General features: G+C 45.0%; 2 protein-coding genes and 1 long non-coding RNA gene across 4 annotated transcripts; 2 read left to right on the top strand and 1 right to left on the bottom strand.

The window, feature by feature from the left end:
- Positions 1-1,195: 1,195 nt before the first annotated feature.
- LOC311121616 (small integral membrane protein 14-like) lies at positions 1,196-10,415 on the bottom strand. 2 transcript variants are annotated; one of them, XM_084196080.1, is made up of 4 exons: positions 10,207-10,415; positions 8,072-8,184; positions 1,666-1,714; positions 1,196-1,409 (listed from the first exon to the last, which is right to left on the bottom strand). In XM_084196080.1, the coding sequence occupies exons 2-4, from the start codon at positions 8,144-8,146 to the stop codon at positions 1,234-1,236; spliced, it is 300 nt and encodes a 99-aa protein (XP_084052206.1). In that variant the 5' UTR covers positions 8,147-8,184; positions 10,207-10,415; the 3' UTR covers positions 1,196-1,233. The 2 variants fall into 2 exon arrangements, with proteins under 2 accessions (XP_084052206.1, XP_084052205.1); XM_084196079.1 differs by having other exon boundaries at positions 1,199-1,409; positions 8,072-8,155; positions 10,207-10,413.
- Positions 3,257-5,271, top strand: LOC311121617. Its single transcript, XR_014612313.1, has 7 exons — positions 3,257-3,492; positions 3,625-3,764; positions 3,907-4,046; positions 4,251-4,320; positions 4,356-4,460; positions 4,525-4,699; positions 5,001-5,271. It is a non-coding gene; the product is annotated as an uncharacterized lncRNA (long non-coding RNA).
- A 721-nt stretch (positions 10,416-11,136) lies between the features above and the next one.
- On the top strand, positions 11,137-20,391 carry LOC311121618 (ubiquitin-conjugating enzyme E2 K-like). The gene is made up of 7 exons (XM_084196081.1): positions 11,137-11,877; positions 12,833-12,926; positions 13,033-13,091; positions 13,353-13,435; positions 14,524-14,623; positions 15,867-15,995; positions 19,129-20,391. The coding sequence occupies exons 1-7, from the start codon at positions 11,815-11,817 to the stop codon at positions 19,201-19,203; spliced, it is 603 nt and encodes a 200-aa protein (XP_084052207.1). The 5' UTR covers positions 11,137-11,814; the 3' UTR covers positions 19,204-20,391.
- Positions 20,392-20,754: the final 363 nt, after the last annotated feature.

Consider the following 20,754-nt stretch of genomic DNA (forward strand, 5'->3'; position numbering starts at 1 on the left):
TCCCTCCTCCATCCCCCTCTTCTCCTTCCTCCTCCATCCATCCCCTCTCCTCCTTCCCTCCCCATCCATCCCCCTCTTCTCCTTCCCTCCTCTATCCATCCCCCTCTTCTCCTTCCCTCCTCCATCCATCCCCCTCTTCTCCTTCCCTCCTCTATCCATCCATCCATCCCCTCTTCTCCATCCCTCCATCCATCCCCCTCTTCTCCTTCCCTCCTCTATCCATCCATCCATCCCCCTCTTCTCCATCCCTCTATCCATCCCCCTCTTCTCCTTCCCTTCTCCTTCCTCCTCATCCATCCCCCTCTTCTCCTTCCCTCCTCAATCCATCCATCCTCCCCTCTTCTCCATCCCTCTATCCATCCCCCTCTTCTCCATCCCTCTATCCATCCCCCTCTTCTCCTTCCCTCCTCCATCCATCCCCCTCTTCTCCTTCCCTCCATCCATCCCCCTCTTCTCCTTCCCTCCTCCATCCATCCATCCATCCCCTCTTCTCCATCCCTCTATCCATCCCCCTCTTCTCCTTCCCTCCTCCATCCATCCCCTCTCCTCCTTCCCTCCTCCATCCATCCATCCCCCTCTTCTCCTTCCCTCCTCCATCCATCCCCCTCTCTCCTTCCCTCCTCTATCCATCCCCCTCTTCTCCTTCCCTCCTCCATCCATCCCCTCTTCTCCTTCCCTCCTCTATCCATCCATCCATCCCCCTCTTCTCCATCCCTCTATCCATCCCCTCTTCTCCTTCCCTCCTCCATCCCCTCTTCTCCTTCCCTCCATCCATCCCCCTCTTCTCCTTCCCTCCCTCCATCCATCCATCCATCCCCCTCTTCTCCATCCCTCTATCCATCCCCCTCTTCTCCTTCCCTCCTCCATCCATCCCCCTCTTCTCCTTCCCTCCTCCATCCATCCATCCCCCTCTTCTCCTTCCCTCCTCCATCCATCCCCCTCTTCTCCTTCCCTCCTCCATCCATCCCCCTCTTCTCCTTCCCTCCTCCATCCATCCATCCCCTCTTCTCCTTCCCTCCTCTATCCATCCCCCTCTTCTCCTTCCCTCCTCCATCCATCCCCCTCTTCTCCTTCCCTCCTCTATCCATCCCCCTCTTCTCCTTCCCTCCTCCATCCATCCCCCTCTTCTCCTTCCCTCCTCCATCCATCCCCCTCTTCTCCTTCCCTCCTCCATCCATCCATCCCCCTCTTATCCTTCCATTCCTCATGCTGATAGATCCGGGTCTGGTTCTGCTATCCCTCCATACGTACATTGTGAGGTCCAGTAGGTTTGCCGGTAGGCGGTGTTGTGGGTCCTCTGAGGCTGCTGGGTCTGAGGAGGAAGAGGAGCAGAACCAGAACCATCCAGCCCATCAGAACCATGGGGACAGTCAGGTCTCCTCCTCCTACCGACCCACTGGGACCTGGCACTGGAGGGGAAGGACCACACAGAGAGAGAGACAGTCACACTAATAATCACCTGGCTGGATGGTGTATCAACACAAAAAACAAGTCTGTATCTCCATTTGAAAGTGGTGTTTAGACCAGCACTAGGCTTAATGTGGGTCTGAGACCCTCAGTGTGTGTTGATATGAAGCATACATACTGTCCTGAGGACACTCTGTGTCAGTACAGATTAATATGGGTCTGAGACCCTCAGTGTGTGTTGATATGAAGCATACATACTGTCCTGAGGACACTCTGTGTCAGTACAGTACGACTGAGACTGGCGCAGCTGGAAGACAAGAACACAGGAGAGAGAGAGGAGAGAGAGAGAGGAGAGAGGGAGAGAGGGAGAGAGAGAGGGGGAAGAGCAGACATCAGACAGAGAGAGAGAGAGAGAGAGAGAGAGAGAGAGAGAGAGAGAGAGAGAGAGAGAGAGAGAGAGAGACAGAGAGAGAGAGAGAGAGAGAGAGAGAGAGAGAGAGAGAGAGAGAGAGAGAGAAGAGAGAGGGGGGAGGAGCGGGAAGAGCAGACATCAGACAGAGAGAGAACATGAGTTTACAGATCATGTTGGTTATGTCCTTATAGACCAGACAAACAGACAGTGAGACAGACAGACAGACACAGACGGAGAGACAGACAGATCTTGTGGTTTCCAGTGAATCATTCCATTCCAATGAGCTAATGATACTCGTCTGGCAGCTCTCGCCCTCTTCTGGTCAGGCCAGAAATACAGGTGGTGGCAAAATAACTTCCACATTGGCAAGGAACACAAAACTGGAACTTCCACATTGGCAAGGAAAAGGGTGTGTCATTTTAACATGAAACTGTCGTCCAAAAAGTTATACTTTTGAATCATCTGTCCATAGAACGTTCTTCCAAGAGTCTTGATGATCTTCCAGGTGCTTTTTGGCAAACTTGAGTCAACTTTTTGGACGAGATTGGTCCCATTATGCCTGGCGAAAACCAAACACTGCATTCCACAGTAAGAACCTCATACCAACGGTCAAGCGTGGTGGTGGTGGTGTGATGGTTTGGGGATGCTTTGCTGCCTCAGGACCTGGACGACTTGCCTTAATAGAAGGAACCATGAATTCTGCTCTGTATCAGAGAATTCTACAGGAGAATGTCAGACCATCCGTCTGTGAGCTGAAGCTGAAGCGCAGCTGGGTCATGCAGCAAGACAATGATCCAAACACACAATCAAGTCTACATGAAAATGATTAAAAAGCAACAGATTTCTAGTTTTGGAATGGCCTAGTCAAAGTTCAGACCTAATCCCCATTGAGATGTTGTGGCAGGACTTGAAACGAGCAGTTCATGCTTGAAAACCCACACGTCACTGAGTTAAAGCAGTTCTGCATGCAAAAGTGGGCCAAAATTCCTCCACAGCGACGTGAGAGACTGATCAACAACTACAGGAAGCATTTGGTTGGAGTCATTGCAGCTAAAGGTGGCACAACCAGTTATTGAGTGTAAGGGGAAAATTACTTTTTCACACAGGGGCATTGGGTGTTGCATAACTTTGTTTATGAAATAAATGAAATAAGTATACATTTTTGTTTGTTACTTATAAACGCAGGTTCCCTTGATCTAATAATAGGTTTTGATCTGATAACATTCAGGATCAGAAATACGCAAAAATAGAGAAAATCAGAAAGGGGGCAAATCCTTTTTCACGGCCCTGTAGGTCTGTATCTATATGTAGTTTATAACTCAACATAGGTCTGTATCTATATGTAGTTTATAACTCAACATAGGTCTGTATCTATATGTAGTTTATAACTCAACATAGGTCTGTATCTATATGTAGTTTATAACTCATAGGTCTGTATCTATATGTAGTTTTATAACTCAACATAGGTCTGTATCTATATGTAGTTTATAACTCAACATAGGTCTGTATCTATATGTAGTTTATAACTCAACATAGGTCTGTATCTATATGTAGTTTATAGCTCAACATAGGTCTGTATCTATATGTAGTTTATAACTCAACATAGGTCTGTATCTATATGTAGTTTATAACTCAACATAGGTCTGTATCTATATGTAGTTTATAACTCATAGGTCTGTATCTATATGTAGTTTATAACTCAACATAGATATGTAGTTTATAGCTCAACATAGGTCTGTATCTATATGTAGTTTATAGCTCAACATAGGTCTGTGTATATATATGTAGTTTATAGCTCAACATAGGTCTGTATCTATATGTAGTTTATAGCTCAACATAGGTCTGTATCTATATGTAGTTTATAGCTCAACATAGGTCTGTATCTATATGTAGTTTATAGCTCAACATAGGTCTGTATCTATATGTAGTTTATAGCTCAACATAGGTCTGTATCTATATGTAGTTTATAACTCATTGGTTGAACATAGATCTGTATCTATATGTAGTTTATAGCTCAACATAGGTCTGTATCTATATGTAGTTTATAACTCATAGGTCTGTATCTATATGTAGTTTATAACTCATAGGTCTGTATCTATATGTAGTTTATAACTCAACATAGGTCTGTATCTATATGTAGTTTATAGCTCAACATAGGTCTGTATCTATATGTAGTTTATAACTCAACATAGGTCTGTATCTATATGTAGTTTATAGCTCAACATAGGTCTCTATCTATATGTAGTTTATAGCTCAACATAGGTCTGTATCTATATGTAGTTTATAACTCATAGGTCTGTATCTATATGTAGTTTATAACTCAACATAGGTCTGTATCTATATGTAGTTTATAACTCAACATAGGTCTGTATCTATATGTAGTTTATAACTCAACATAGGTCTGTATCTATATGTAGTTTATAACTCATAGGTCTGTATCTATATGTAGTTTATAACTCAACATAGGTCTGTATCTATATGTAGTTTATAGCTCAACATAGGTCTGTATATATATGTAGTTTATAGCTCAACATAGGTCTGTATCTATATGTAGTTTATAGCTCAACATAGGTCTGTATCTATATGTAGTTTATAACTCAACATAGGTCTGTATCTATATGTAGTTTATAGCTCAACATAGGTCTGTATCTATATGTAGTTTATAACTCATAGGTCTGTATCTATATGTAGTTTATAACTCATAGGTCTGTATCTATATGTAGTTTATAACTCAACATAGGTCTGTATCTATATGTAGTTTATAGCTCAACATAGGTCTGTATCTATATGTAGTTTATAACTCAACATAGGTCTGTATCTATATGTAGTTTATAGCTCAACATAGGTCTGTATCTATATGTAGTTTATAACTCAACATAGGTCTGTATCTATATGTAGTTTATAGCTCAACATAGGTCTCTATCTATATGTAGTTTATAGCTCAACATAGGTCTGTATCTATATGTAGTTTATAACTCAACATATACTGCTGGAGGAGAGAGACAGACAGCAGGAACCAGGATATACTGCTGGAGGAGAGAGGCAGGCAGCAGGAACCAGGATATGCTGCTGGAGGAGAGAGGCAGGCAGCAGGAACCAGGATATACTGCTGGAGGAGAGAGAGACAGCAGGAACCAGGATATACTGTCTGTATCTATATGTAGTTTATAGCTCAACATAGGTCTGTATCTATATGTAGTTTATAACTCAACATAGGTCTGTATCTATATGTAGTTTATAACTCAACATAGGTCTGTATCTATATGTAGTTTATAGCTCAACATAGGTCTGTATCTATATGTAGTTTATAACTCAACATAGGTCTGTATCTATATGTAGTTTATAACTCAACATAGGTCTGTATCTATATGTAGTTTATAACTCAACATAGGTCTGTATCTATATGTAGTTTATAGCTCAACATAGGTCTGTATCTATATGTAGTTTATAACTCATAGGTCTGTATCTATATGTAGTTTATAGCTCAACATAGGTCTGTATCTATATGTAGTTTATAGCTCAACATAGGTCTGTATCTATATGTAGTTTATAACTCATAGGTCTGTATCTATATGTAGTTTATAGCTCAACATAGGTCTGTATCTATATGTAGTTTATAGCTCAACATAGGTCTGTATCTATATGTAGTTTATAGCTCAACATAGGTCTGTATCTATATGTAGTTTATAGCTCAACATAGGTCTGTATCTATATGTAGTTTATAACTCAACATAGGTCTGCCTCTATATGTTCATTAAAATAAGATATCAGACAGGGAGTAAAGGACTGAGCTGTGGTTTAGGTCTGTTGGCAAATGAGGAAACGCTCATGGTTGTGCTGGACCAATGACAGCTGGCCACATATGACACACCTGTACACAGGGACCAATGAGATGGCCTAGCTGGCTAGAGCACATTCTAAACAGATTTACACCCCGCCTCCCGGCATTCTATTGTTGCAACATTCTAGTCACTACTTTGAAGCACAGAGATAAGAGAGAGAGAGAGACACACACCATCTGTGTGTGTGTGTGTGTGTGTGTGTGTGTGTGTGTGTGTGTCTGTGTGTATCAGCCCTCAAGACAAACACAGAGAGACAGTCAGCAGGAACCAGGAAATCCTGCTGGAGGAGAGAGACAGGCAGCAGGAACCAGGATATACTGCTGGAGGAGAGAGACAGGCAGCAGGAACCAGGATATACTGCTGGAGGAGAGAGACAGGCAGCAGGAACCAGGATATACTGCTGGAGGAGAGAGGCAGGCAGCAGGAACCAGGATATGCTGCTGGAGGAGAGAGGCAGGCAGCAGGAACCAGTATATGCTGCTGGAGGAGAGAGGCAGGCAGCAGGAACCAGGATATGCTGCTGGAGGAGAGAGGCAGGCAGCAGGAACCAGGATATGCTGCTGGAGGAGAGAGGCAGGCAGCAGGAACCAGGATATACTGCTGGAGGAGAGAAAGACAGCAGGAACCAGGATATACTGCTGGAGGAGAGAGACAGGCAGCAGGAACCATGATATACTGCTGGAGGAGAGAGGCAGGGAGCAGGAACCAGGATATGCTGCTGGAGGAGAGAGAGACAGCAGGAACCAGGATATACTGCTGGAGGAGAGAGACAGACAGCAGGAACCAGGATATACTGCTGGAGGAGAGAGACAGACAGCAGGAACCAGGATATACTGCTGGAGGAGAGAGAGAGGCAGCAGGAACCAGGATATGCTGCTGGAGGAGAGAGGCAGGCAGCAGGAACCAGGATATGCTGCTGGAGGAGAGAGGCAGGCAGCAGGAACCAGGATATGCTGCTGGAGGAGAGAGGCAGGCAGCAGGAACCAGGATATACTGCTGGAGGAGGGAGAGACAGCAGGAACCAGGATATACTGCTGGAGGAGAGAGACAGACAGCAGGAACCAGGATATACTGCTGGAGAAGAGAGGCAGGCAGCAGGAACCAGGATATACTGCTGGAGGAGAGAGGCAGGCAGCAGGAACCAGGATATACTGCTGGAGGAGAGAGGCAGGCAGCAGGAACCAGGATATGCTGCTGGAGGAGAGAGGCAGGCAGCAGGAACCAGGATATACTGCTGGAGGAGAGAGACAGACAGCAGGAACCAGGATATACTGCTGGCTCAGAGCCTCCACAGTCCCACACACTGTTCTCCTCCCTCCTCTCTCTCTGTTCCTCTCCTTCACCCTCTCTCTGTTCCTCTCCTTCACTCTCTCTCTGTTCCTCTCCTTCACTCTCTCTGTTCCTCTCCTTCACTCTCTCTCTGTTCCTCTCCTTCACTCTCTCTCTATTCCTCTCCTTCACTCTCTCTCTCTATTCCTCTCCTTCACTCTCTCTCTGTTCCTCTCCTTCACTCTCTCTCTGTTCCTCTCCTTCACTCTCTCTCTGTTCCTCTCCTTCACTCTCTCTCTGTTCCTCTCCTTCACTCTCTCTCTATTCCTCTCCTTCACTCTCTCTCTTTCCTCTCCTTCACTATCTCTCTATTCCTCTCCTTCAATCTCTCTCTGTTCCTCTTCTTCACTCTCTCTCTATTCCTCTCCTTCACACTCTCTCTATTTCTCTCCTTCACTCTCTCTATTCCTCTCCTTCACACTCTCTCTATTTCTCTCCTTCACTCTCTCTATTTCTCTCCTTCACTCTCTCTCTATTCTTCCTTCACTCTCTCTCTATTCCTCTCCTTCACTCTCTCTCTGTTCCTCTCCTTCCCTCTCCCTCTCAATTCAATTTCAATTTCAATTCAATTTAAGGGCTTTATTGGGAAACGTGTGTTAACATTGCCAAAGCAAGTGAAGTAGATAATAAATAAAAGTGAAATAAACAATAAAAATTAACAGTAAACATTACAAAAGAATAAAGACATTTCAAATGTCACGTTATGTCTATATACAGTGTTGTAACGATGTGCAAATCTCTCTCTCTCTCTCTCCTCCTCTATGACTTTACCTCTCTCTCTCTCTCCCTCCCCTCTCTCTCTCTCTTCCCATTCACCTATCTCCATCTCCCCCTCTCTTTCTGTCCAATAACCTCTCCTTCCACCTGAAGTGTACATTCGTTCACTACCCCCCATCCATCAGGGTGAGAGAGAGTAAGCGGTCACGTTGTATCTTGCCGTCACGGTCTTAATAAAGATGGAGTAAGTTAGCAACACATGACTATTTACACAGAGGAAGTACTTCCACCACAACCACGGAGACATCTTTGACTGATACACAAATGGAATCTCTCTCCGTCACTCGCACACACACACTCTTACCAGGTTGATGAGTCGTCTCATGGCATGCTCCTGGGAACAGATGTACACACATGGGTCAAAGCCTCCCTCCGCCATTACGATCACCTGACACACACACACACACACACACACACCTGGGATGAGAACACACACACACACCTGGGACACAATAACATATTAAACTAACTGCTTCTTAAAAGAACCAGTATTCCCCAGTCCACAGAGAGAAAACATTCACTCTGCTGATACCAACTGGGTCTAAATGAATCGCCCCAAGTCCACAGAGAGAAAACATTCACTCTGCCGATACCAACTGGGTCTAAATGAAATCGCCCTATTGCCTATTTAGTGCACTACTTTTGACCAGGCCCACTTGCTACCTGTGCCATAAAAGCCCGGACCTCTTGGCAGAGGCAGTAGCTCAGAGTTGGCTACAGCTAAAAGGACAACTTGAATGTTTACTTGGACGTTGTGTAACTATTTACACCGTCACCTGACGTGGTTCTCATTCATTTTGCCAAATGACATGCGATGAGGGAAATGGTTTACAGTTTAAACAAACTGCACCCTGGACCCCTTTTTATTTGTGCTAAATGATCGGTACCTAGTTACCTAGCTAGTTAAGTACACGTCACCACCCTAGAGGCAAAGCAGAGACAATCTAATGAGTAGTAACCATGTAGTTGCGAGGTTAAAATGTGAAATTGCAGAAAGTCTCTTCTGTGAGACAAAAAAATGCAACGTTAGGTGCTTAGCCTGTTCGCTAACGTCACTGTAGACCTTGATCATGACTCTCAGTTCCATTACATAAAGAGTTATTTGACGAAAAGCGTCTTCTGTAGGGGGGGTTGTTTTGTTAAGAGCCGCGACTCTCGGGTCTGAACATTTAACAGGCATCGCTTGCGCTACGGTTTTGGAAGCATAAGCCCTTATCTTTCATATAGGCTGGAAATAATTTTCCAAAAAAAAACTAAAACGCTACATTAATACACATCTTTATAGGGTCAGGGTTCTGACACTGCCAGAAAACAGGCAGAAGACAGAGTGGACTTCCTGTGCTAATTAACAACTGATTCTCCGAACACCTGTGTGCAAAACGGAAGACCGACGCCACAAACATGTCACTGAAAAAACACTGTGTGTATTTTTTGCATTTGTGGAAAATATTTTTGATGCGATATGAAAGAAAAGGGATTTATGTTCCTAGAACCGCATCTTTAGTTCAATATTGGGCTAACGTAACTGTAGCTAGCTAGCTAGCATCTGGTCTCTGGGTGTGCATGTCCAACGCTGACAAAGTCCTCCTGTCTTGTATTATTGCACAATAATAAACGGAAAAAACTCATCCTGTAGAGATATTTAGTAAATGAGTGGCAGAATAGCTAAGATAACTGCATATACCAGTAACATTATTCGATAACTGGTTAGATGGCGCTATGTATTTCAAAAAACGTTTGTTTACTTTAATGTAGCTGTAAGCTAAGTGTTGATAGCGACTGGCTGACTCACGCAGTGCTAACAGCTGGCAGGGCTAACATTAGCAGGCTATAGTTGGCTAGCAAGATATGCAAGCTGATTTTGTAACCATAAATTCATAAAGTATTTGCTTGTAAACTGGCTGAAAATTCAACTGAAACCAGTAGTCATGAGCGCAAAGGATTTGGTTTAATTTGAAGTTATTTTTGATGGTGTTTACATATACATATATATATATATATATATATGTATGTGGAATAGTGAATAGTGTTATATATTCCCACGGGGGGCCAGTATGAAAAATAAATGGAAAAAAATATGTATGCACTCACTAACTGTAAGTCGCTCTGGATAAGAGCGTCTGCTAAATGACTAACATGAATAGGCTGGCTTGCCGGGTCCTCCATATTACGTCACACCCCGCAAATCTTTTTTTTTCCGGTATGACTTCGGAACTCTGATCCGTTTTATGTAATTACTCGAAAAATAGAAAAGTGAGGTGTAAACTTTGCATTGGGACTTTTGATCCATATTCTAATGCAAATCCATGCTACATGTCGTTACGTTTACGCTACCTACCCTACAGATTCAGTACTTTACCCCACCTCTGCCAGCTAGCTAGCAACAATGAAACATTTGGGTCTGCTGTGTTTTTGAAGGGACAGGGAGACGACACTTACCTGAACAGCTTTAGAATCCAGTTAATTTTATTTTTCTTGTTGTTATCGTTCCCGGCCGTAGACGCGTCAGCAGAAAACCACAGCTGCCCAAACCTCTTTTCATCTGCACGGCAGAATATTTTCAGGGGGGACTAAAACGGGAGGGACTGCCTGAATCGGTCCAATAGAAACTCTCGTTTTAGTTGCAAAACGGATAGCCTGATGATAACACCCGGTGCTCTGCCCGTCTGTGGTTTGATACAGGACGTCACGTCACGGACATCACGCGAGATCTCCGAGTTAGACAGGAGATCTCGTGTTTTTTTGGTCGTTACTAAGTTGCCACAGCCACAAAGTCATAAATCCCGCTTATTTCTACAATTTCTCTTTTTAAATTGTATTTTAAACCTTAACTACACTGCTAACCTTATGCATAACCCTAAATGAAGACCAAAAAGATATTGTTTGTTTTCATCATTTAAAAAAAATTATATAACCAATTTTGACTTTGTGGCTGTGGTAACGTGGAAACCTTAGTTTTTTTTCTTCCCAACTCAGCGTTTCAACCGTCTCAGGCCTCCGATTGGTTTAGAGGTCCAGCGGGATATCATTTCAGCCAATCAAAGTCAGGAGCGAGTTATACGCGATGATTTACTGAAAGTAAACAAACCATACAGGGTCAATCAATCACCCAGGTGACAGATTGAGTATTTAATGAAGGATACAAATGATGAAGAATAATAGGACGCGTTAGTTGTACAACAAAATCAACATCCGGTGATTAACTCAGCAGTCTCTTTCCCCAATGCCTCAGAAAAGTATGTTCGTGTGACTTCATGTTCGAGTGAACGATAGAAAAATAAAAATGCTTTCTTTACCTGAATAGAGTCCATCCATGTTGAAGGAAGGGGGACAGATATGTCTGGAAAATGTGTCACATAGGTCGACCCCTTTTTCAGCAGATCATAACAACAGGGAAGATGCTGGGGAATGTCACCTCTCATGGTGGTTCCCTATCGACCATAGTCGATCTATTATACAGATAGCACAGACAATGAGAATTAGTGACAACAATGCACTGTGCGTGTGTCAGAGAGAGAGAATTTCCTAAACTGTGTGCGGCTACAATGTATCAATTGTGGTTGACAAGGCCCAATATAACCTTCGTAGTTATATTAAAGTTACATATGATTAGTGTTATATATTATTTACAGTGACGTGTGAGAAAGTTACGTATTCACACCTCATTCCATCATATTATCACATGACTCAAAGCAGAGGAACAGCAGTGGTTGACAAAACCAAACATTTCTCTTTCTAGCTATTGCCACAAACCGAAACGTTTTCTAGTAGTTCTGTGGCAACTCTGTTTTATATTTCCACACTCAGGTCTGTGCGCACCCAATTTGACGGTCGCAATCGCCATTTATTTTCAAGAAAGGGGTGCTGTGTTTTTGAAGAAGGGGAAAGAAAGAAAGGAGAGTGAACGAAACCCGACGAGACAGAGCAAAAGGGGGGGATTGAGAGTCGGGAACAGAAGAAGCTATCCACACGGCGACCGGAGTGGACCGAGGCCCCGAACCAGGTGTTAATATCCCCGCTTACAGGAAGGAGGGAGACGGCAGAGCCATGGCGAATATAGCGGTCCAAAGGATCAAACGGGAGTTCAAAGAAGTTCTGAAAAGCGAAGAGGTTTGATAAATATCCCGTATGACTATTTACGGTTGCTTATGGCAAATAGTTATGCTTTTTTTTTTTACCGGGTTAAAATTGAAATTGTGGTTGTTTATTTTGCAAGTTGTCACGCAAGGGTATTGTCAGCTAGCTAACGTTAGCTTGCGAGTTAGCCAGTCTGCGTTTCTTGATGCAGCAAAAAAGCGAGGCCCTCTCATGGGAACTTTTATCGGTGATTGTGCGACAGTATGCCCGGTGCGAGGTAAAAGGGTGTCGGCGACACAGATCAGGTAATATCGCGGAGTTAGCAAAGGGACAGGGCCTTGGGACAGATAGCCAAAACAAAAAGCCCTAACGCCAAACTTCCGAGTGTCAGCCCAAATAGTTGTCAAATGCTAAAAATAGTGTTTTTTCTGTGTTGACGTTTTTTGTAGGTGACGTTAGCGAACTTATACCCTGATGAAGACAGCTTGTCTGTCGAAACGTTGGTTATTAAGATATTAAATGATTGCATCTGAGCTCCTAGAGTGTGCGGCGTTTCCTTTTCTTGTTGACGTTAGCTAACTACCTGAGTTGGCAACTTGTCTTGCTAGCTAAGACAGAGTAGCTAGCTTGTTAGCTAGTTTGACAGCTGCCTAGGTGCATCCCTCTCACTATGTAATAACTAGCTAAGTGTCTTCGCTTTGAAGACATTTAGGACGTTTTGGACCCTGTAGCTAGCTAGCTAGCTAGCTAGACTGCTGTCAGTTCTTCTATAGCACATCATGAGAGACGTTTAGCTTATTTAGCTAGCTAAATGAAATGTGGAACCCCCCCCATGTCCTATTTCAATATGAAAGGGAAGCACTGGGGCAAACAGTGGACTACTACTACAACTGTTTGTTATGGTGTCTGGTGGATTATCAATGGATAAGGGTCAAGGGAACCACAATCTCTCTTCATCCATCCCTCTCTCTCTCTCTCTCTCTGACAGACAAGTAAAAACCAGATCAAGGTGGATCTGGTCGATGAAAACTTCACAGAGCTGAGAGGAGAGATAGCAGGACCACCTGACACGCCGTACGAAGGTGACACACACACACACACACACACACACACACACACACACACACACACACACACACAGGCCTATACTGATCATATATGCACTGTTTTGTTTTCTCCCTTTTTAAGGTGGCAGATTTCAACTGGAAATCAAAATCCCAGAAACGTATCCCTTTAACCCTCCCAAGGTAAGAAACGCATCCCTTTAACAGTCCCAAGGTAAGAAACGCATCCCTTTAACAGTCCCAAGGTAAGAAACGCATCCCTTTAACAGTCCCAAGGTAAGAAACGCATCCCTTTAACAGTCCCAAGGCATGCAGGGCATTCTGACAACTCACATGGCCTTTTCCACCAGATAACCTTTATTCCTGAAACAGAAGGGCTTTACTACACCACTATGGTGGTACCCTACTGTTTAACACACCCCTCTCTCTGTCCCCTCTCCCCAGGTGAGGTTCATCACTAAGATCTGGCACCCTAACATCAGCTCAGTAACAGGAGCCATCTGTCTGGACATCCTCAAAGACCAGTGGTGAGTCACACATATTTACCTGCCTCCTCTCTCTCTCCCTCTCTTCCTGTCAAGCTCTCGCTCCTCTCTCTCTCTCTCCCTGTCAATCTCTCGCTCCTCTCTCTCTCTCTCAATCTCTCGCTCCTCTCTCTCTCTCTCTTCCTGTCAATCTCTCGCTCCTCTCTCTCTCTCTCAATCTCTCGCTCCTCTCTCTCTCTCTCTCTTCCTGTCAATCTCTCGCTCCTCTCTCTCTCTCTTCCTGTCAATCTCTCGCTCCTCTCTCTCTCTCTTCCTGTCAATCTCTCGCTCCTCTCTTCCTGTCAATCTCTCGCTCCTCTCTTCCTGTCAGTCTCTCGCTCCTCTCTCTCTCTCTTCCTGTCAATCTCTCGCTCCTCTCTCTCTCCCTGTCAATCTCTCGCTCCTCTCTCTCTCTCTTTCAGGGCAGCAGCAACGACTGAGAACAGTACTGTTATCTCTCCTCACTAACTCCTCCCCCTTTCCCTCTAACTCCTCCTCTCTCCCTACTGTTATCTCTCCTCACTAACTCCTCCCCCTTTCCCTCTAACTCCTCCTCTCTTTAACTCGTCTCCTCCTCTGTCTGTCCACCCCCCCAGGGCAGCAGCGATGACCCTGAGGACGGTGCTGTTGTCTCTCTCTCTCTTTAACTCGTCTCCTCCTCTGTCTGTCCACCCCCCAGGGCAGCAGCGATGACCCTGAGGACGGTACTGTTGTCCCTCTCTCTCTTTAACTCGTCTCCTCCTCTGTCTGTCCATCCCCCAGGGCAGCAGCGATGACCCTAAGGACGGTGCTGTTGTCTCTCTCTCTTTAACTCGTCTCCTCCTCTGTCTGTCCACCCCCCCAGGGCAGCAGCGATGACCCTGAGGACGGTGCTGTTGTCTCTCTCTCTTTAACTCGTCTCCTCCTTTGTCTGTCCACCCCCCAGGGCAGCAGCGATGACCCTGAGGACGGTACTGTTGTCCCTCTCTCTCTTTAACTCGTCTCCTCCTCTGTCTGTCCATCCCCCAGGGCAGCAGCGATGACCCTAAGGACGGTGCTGTTGTCTCTCTCTCTTTAACTCGTCTCCTCCTCTGTCTGTCCACCCCCCCCAGGGCAGCAGCGATGACCCTGAGGACGGTGCTGTTGTCTCTCCAGGCTCTTCTGGCAGCAGCTGAACCAGACGACCCGCAGGATGCAGTAGTGGCCAACCAGGTACCCGTGTGTGTGTGAATCTGTCTTGGTGTGTCAGATCTTTATCAACTATGTGGAGTGTGACTGATGTGTCTGTCTGTCTGTCTGCTAGTGTCAAGTGTTTCCCCTTTTTGATGGCCCCCCCGTGTAGCTCGGTTGGTAGAGCATGGCGTTTGTAACGCCAGGGTTGTGGGTTCGATTCCCCCGGGGGGGGGGCAGTGTGAAAATGTATGCACTCACTAAACTGTAAGTCGCTCTGGATAAGAGCATCTGCTAAATGACGTAAATGTAAAATGTAATGCCATTCTGTAAATGTGTTTCTCCTTGAAGCCATTCTGTATATGTGTTTGTCCTTGATGCCATTCTGTAAATGTGTTTCTCCTTGAAGCCATTCTGTATATGTGTTTCTCCTTGATGCCATTCTGTATATGTGTTTGTCCTTGATGCCATTCTGTATATGTGTTTCTCCTTGATGCCATTCTGTATATGTGTTTGTCCTTGATGCCATTCTGTATATGTGTTTCTCCTTGATGCCATTCTGTATATGTGTTTCTCCTTGATGCCATTCTGTATATGTGTTTCTCCTTGATGCCATTCTGTATATGTGTTTCTCCTTGATGCCATTCTGTATATGTGTTTGTCCTTGATGCCATTCTGTATATGTGTTTCTCCTTGATGCCATTCTGTATATGTGTTTGTCCTTGATGCCATTCTGTATATGTGTTTCTCCTTGATGCCATTCTGTATATGTGTTTCTCCTTGATGCCATTCTGTATATGTGTTTCTCCTTGATGCCATTCTGTATATGTGTTTCTCCTTGATGCCATTCTGTATATGTGTTTGTCCTTGATGCCATTCTGTATATGTGTTTCTCCTTGATGCCATTCTGTATATGTGTTTCTCCTTGATGCCATTCTGTATATGTGTTTCTCCCTGATGCCATTCTGTATATGTGTTTGTCCTTGATGCCATTCTGTATATGTGTTTGTCCTTGAAGCCATTCTGTATATGTGTTTCTCCTTGAAGCCATTCTGTATATATGTTTCTCCCTGATGCCATTCTGTATATGTGTTTGTCCTTGATGCCATTCTGTATATGTGTTTCTCCTTGATGCCATTCTGTATATGTGTTTCTCCCTGATGCCATTCTGTATATGTGTTTCTCCTTGATGCCATTCTGTATATGTGTTTCTCCTTGATGCCATTCTGTATATGTGTTTCTCCTTGATGCCATTCTGTATATTTCTTTATTCCCACCTACCCAGTATAAGCAGAACCCAGAGATGTTTACGCAGACAGCCCGGTTATGGGGTCATTACTACGGTGGAGCCCCTGTACCCGGTCCAGAATACACCAGGAAGATAGACAAACTCACTGCCATGGGCTTCGATAAGGTAGGGCAGACACACCATACACAGTCTGTCACGTGTGTTAACTCTCCTCTCTCTCTCCTGACAGAATGATGTGTGGTGTCTAACTCTCCTCTGCTCTCTCTCTCCTGACAGAATGATGTGTGGTGTCTAACTCTCCTCTCTCTCTCCTGACAGAATGATGTGTGGTGTCTAACTCTGCTCTCTCTCTCCTGACAGAATGATGTGTGGTGTCTTACTCTGCTCTCTCTCTCCTGACAGAATGATGTGTGGTGTCTTACTCTGCTCTCTCTCCTGACAGAATGCTGTGTGGTGTCTTAACTCTGCTCTCTCTCTCTCCTGACAGAATGATGTGTGGTGTCTAACTCTCCTCTGCTCTCTCTCTCCTGACAGAATGATGTGGTGTCTTAACTCTGCTCTCTCTCTCTCCTGACAGAATGATGTGTGGTGTCTAACTCTCCTCTCTCTCTCCTGACAGAATGATGTGTGGTGTCTAACTCTGCTCTCTCTCTCCTGACAGAATGATGTGTGGTGTCTTAACTCTGCTCTCTCTCCTGACAGAATGATGTGTGGTGTCTAACTCTGCTCTCTCTCTCTCCTGACAGAATGATGTGTGGTGTCTAACTCTCCTCTCTCTCTCCTGACAGAATGCTGTGTGGTGTCTTAACTCTGCTCTCTCTCTCTCCTGACAGAATGATGTGTGGTGTCTAACTCTCCTCTCTCTCTCTCTCCTGACAGAATGATGTGTGGTGTCTAACTCTCCTCTCTCTCTCCTGACAGAATGATGTGTGGTGTCTAACTCTGCTCTCTCTCTCCTGACAGAATGATGTGTGGTGTCTAACTCTCCTCTCTCTCTCCTGACAGAATGATGTGTGGTGTCTAACTCTGCTCTCTCTCTCCTGACAGAATGATGTGTGGTGTCTAACTCTCCTCTCTCTCTCCTGACAGAATGATGTGTGGTGTCTAACTCTGCTCTCTCTCTCCTGACAGAATGATGTGTGGTGTCTAACTCTGCTCTCTCTCTCCTGACAGAATGCTGTGTGGTGTCTTAACTCTGCTCTCTCTCCTGACAGAATGATGTGTGGTGTCTAACTCTGCTCTCTCTCTCCTGACAGAATGATGTGTGGTGTCTAACTCTCCTCTCTCTCTCCTGACAGAATGATGTGTGGTGTCTTAACTCTGCTCTCTCTCTCCTGACAGAATGATGTGTGGTGTCTAACTCTGCTCTCTCTCTCCTGACAGAATGATGTGTGGTGTCTAACTCTCCTCTCTCTCTCCTGACAGAATGATGTGTGGTGTCTTAACTCTGCTCTCTCTCCTGACAGAATGATGTGTGGTGTCTAACTCTCCTCTCTCTCTCCTGACAGAATGATGTGTGGTGTCTAACTCTGCTCTCTCTCTCCTGACAGAATGATGTGTGGTGTCTAACTCTCCTCTCTCTCTCCTGACAGAATGCTGTGTGGTGTCTAACTCTCCTCTCTCTCTCTCTCCTGACAGAATGATGTGTGGTGTCTAACTCTCCTCTCTCTCTCCTGACAGAATGATGTGGTGTCTTAACTCTGCTCTCTCTCTCTCCTGACAGAATGATGTGTGGTGTCTAACTCTGCTCTCTCTCTCTCCTGACAGAATGATGTGTGGTGTCTAACTCTCCTCTCTCTCTCCTGACAGAATGCTGTGTGGTGTCTTAACTCTGCTCTCTCTCTCTCCTGACAGAATGATGTGTGGTGTCTAACTCTCCTCTCTCTCTCTCTCCTGACAGAATGATGTGTGGTGTCTAACTCTCCTCTCTCTCTCCTGACAGAATGATGTGTGGTGTCTAACTCTGCTCTCTCTCTCCTGACAGAATGATGTGTGGTGTCTAACTCTCCTCTCTCTCTCCTGACAGAATGATGTGTGGTGTCTAACTCTGCTCTCTCTCTCCTGACAGAATGATGTGTGGTGTCTAACTCTGCTCTCTCTCTCCTGACAGAATGATGTGTGGTGTCTAACTCTCCTCTCTCTCTCCTGACAGAATGATGTGTGGTGTCTTAACTCTGCTCTCTCTCCTGACAGAATGATGTGTGGTGTCTAACTCTCCTCTCTCTCTCCTGACAGAATGATGTGTGGTGTCTAACTCTGCTCTCTCTCTCCTGACAGAATGATGTGTGGTGTCTAACTCTGCTCTCTCTCTCCTGACAGAATGATGTGTGGTGTCTAACTCTCCTCTCTCTCTCCTGACAGAATGATGTGTGGTGTCTTAACTCTGCTCTCTCTCCTGACAGAATGATGTGTGGTGTCTAACTCTGCTCTCTCTCTCCTGACAGAATGATGTGTGGTGTCTAACTCTGCTCTCTCTCTCTCCTGACAGAATGCTGTGTGGTGTCTAACTCTCCTCTCTCTCTCCTGACAGAATGATGTGTGGTGTCTAACTCTGCTCTCTCTCTCTCCTGACAGAATGATGTGTGGTGTCTAACTCTCCTCTCTCTCTCCTGACAGAATGATGTGTGGTGTCTAACTCTGCTCTCTCTCTCTCCTGACAGAATGATGTGTGGTGTCTAACTCTCCTCTCTCTCTCCTGACAGAATGATGTGTGGTGTCTAACTCTGCTCTCTCTCTCTCCTGACAGAATGATGTGTGGTGTCTTAACTCTGCTCTCTCTCCTGACAGAATGATGTGTGGTGTCTAACTCTGCTCTCTCTCCTGACAGAATGATGTGTGGTGTCTTAACTCTGCTCTCTCTCTCCTGACAGAATGATGTGTGGTGTCTAACTCTGCTCTCTCTCCTGACAGAATGATGTGTGGTGTCTAACTCTGCTCTCTCTCTCTCCTGACAGAATGATGTGTGGTGTCTTAACTCTCCTCTCTCTCTCCTGACAGAATGATGTGTGGTGTCTAACTCTCCTCTCTCTCTCCTGACAGAATGATGTGTGGTGTCTTAACTCTGCTCTCCTCTCTCTCTCCTGACAGAATGATGTGTGGTGTCTTAACTCTGCTCTCTCTCTCCTGACAGAATGATGTGTGGTGTCTAACTCTGCTCTCTCTCTCTCCTGACAGAATGATGTGTGGTGTCTTAACTCTGCTCTCTCTCCTGACAGAATGATGTGTGGTGTCTTAACTCTCCTCTCTCTCTCCTGACAGAATGATGTGGTGTCTAACTCTGCTCTCTCTCTCCTGACAGAATGCAGTAATAGCGGCCTTGTCTTCTAAATCCTGGGACGTGGAGACGGCAACAGAACTACTTCTTAACAACTGAGACCCAGCAAGAAACCCCTCGGACCTCATCGCCCTTCTCCTTGTGGTGCCCTCCGATGCCTTTTACCCACACCCCAAACTGAGCCTTTTCCTAGGGGAGAAGTCGTACAGTTTCGCCCCCCCCCTCCCCAGTCCAATACACTACCTAGTATCTTTTCAACTCACCCCTCTTCTCTCCCTCAATATATTCCTGGGCCCAAACAATCCCTTTATTTTGCTGCTTCTCATCTGTTCTTGATGAATTCCTACCTTCCCTCTTTAAGAAGCACAACATTGAACCACTGTTACCTGGTGGAGCTTACCGGCTGAGAGAACACACACACCGACAGACAAGGAGTTATCTGTAAATAGATATTAGTCTGTACATTTTACAAATAAAATGGGGGAATACTTTATTCTTACTGGATACTGTAAAAAACTATTTTGGTTGGCCGACCAATGAGTTATCAGGGAGTTGGTCTGAATGTCCAGATTGGCTCGTTGAAGCGACTTCCTGGTTTCTGCATTTAAATTGGCCCAGCCTGATTGAGGGCGTGGCCGGTGGCAAAGCCTTCTTTCCAATTCTATCCATCTCCCCTCTCACACTCCGCATTCCCAGACCAATCCTGTGTACATAGTCTCTTTTCTCGACAAGGAAGATACTCCTCTTCATCAGCAGAGCAAACCACCGACGTCTGGAATCTATATTTTGTAAGAAAAAGGACACAAAAAGACTTCCCCCCCTCTTTTCGCTGTTACGCCTCAAGTATTGCACGATGATGACCGTGAAGCAGAAGAAAGTCCCCTACTCTGTCGTGCAGTGCTTACTACCCCCACAGGGTTCTGGTCAAAAGTAGTGCACTATAAAGGGGATAGGGTGCCATTATTTTAAAAACGCAGCCAGAGTTGTTGCATCTCTGGAGTTATCAGTTTTTGATTTTGTTTTCTGAAGGAAGCAGCCTGTCGGACCTGGGTTCAGATACTATTTGAAATCTTTCAAAATACTTTCAGCGTTTGCTCTGGAGTGGCAGATGGGGTGAGGTTGAGAGTATTTCATTGGCTCATGAAGCCAGGCAAGCTCAATCTAACACAGATAAAGGGTTTGAAATGATATTTTAACCCGGGTGTGGCCGGCGTACAATCGCATGATTATTTATTGTGAATGTCACGTTACTTTGATTAAAAAAAACAACAACCTGGAAAATCGAAATGTTATTTTTTTCATTTGTTTAATACGTTTATACCTGTTAAGGCTCAATCTGTGGTTTTGTAAAATTCACCAACTATCAAATACATTTGTCTCGAACCAGCGACCTTTAAAATGACTTACTGGGCCAGAGCTCTTAACCGCTAGGCCACCTGCGGCCCACCATTCCACCGCCTGTAGTCGTCTGCTCTGGGGTGTGAAGGGATCACTGCCGCTACCTTGCTTCCTACCAAGGTGCATGAATTGATGCGCAAACTGAAGGGAGGAGAATCAGCAACTCTTGACGGACAAGTGGAATTTTGTTGGTCCGAAGAAACCGCTGCATAGCGTTACATCTAAAAGCATTTTATTTTCTGCGTAAAAATG

The sequence above is a fragment of the Coregonus lavaretus genome (assembly GCF_964263955.1).
Source record: "Coregonus lavaretus genome assembly, contig: HAP1_SCAFFOLD_7211, whole genome shotgun sequence".
Lineage (NCBI taxonomy): Eukaryota > Metazoa > Chordata > Actinopteri > Salmoniformes > Salmonidae > Coregonus > Coregonus lavaretus.

Excerpts from the sequence above, each read along its gene's own strand:
- LOC311121616 (XM_084196080.1), bottom strand. The coding sequence starts at position 8,146 with ATGGCGGAGGGAGGCTTTGACCCATGTGTGTACATCTGTTCCCAGGAG. Across the intron at positions 1,715-8,071 it reads TGAGACGACTCATCAACCTG|CTGCGCCAGTCTCAGTCGTA; the intron begins GTAAGAGTGTGT and ends CTTGTCTTCCAG. Across the intron at positions 1,410-1,665 it reads CACAGAGTGTCCTCAGGACA|TGCCAGGTCCCAGTGGGTCG; the intron begins GTATGTATGCTT and ends CTTCCCCTCCAG.
- LOC311121618 (XM_084196081.1), top strand. The coding sequence starts at position 11,815 with ATGGCGAATATAGCGGTCCAAAGGATCAAACGGGAGTTCAAAGAAGTT. Across the intron at positions 13,436-14,523 it reads GACATCCTCAAAGACCAGTG|GGCAGCAGCGATGACCCTGA; the intron begins GTGAGTCACACA and ends CACCCCCCCCAG. Across the intron at positions 15,996-19,128 it reads CTGCCATGGGCTTCGATAAG|AATGCAGTAATAGCGGCCTT; the intron begins GTAGGGCAGACA and ends CTCTCCTGACAG.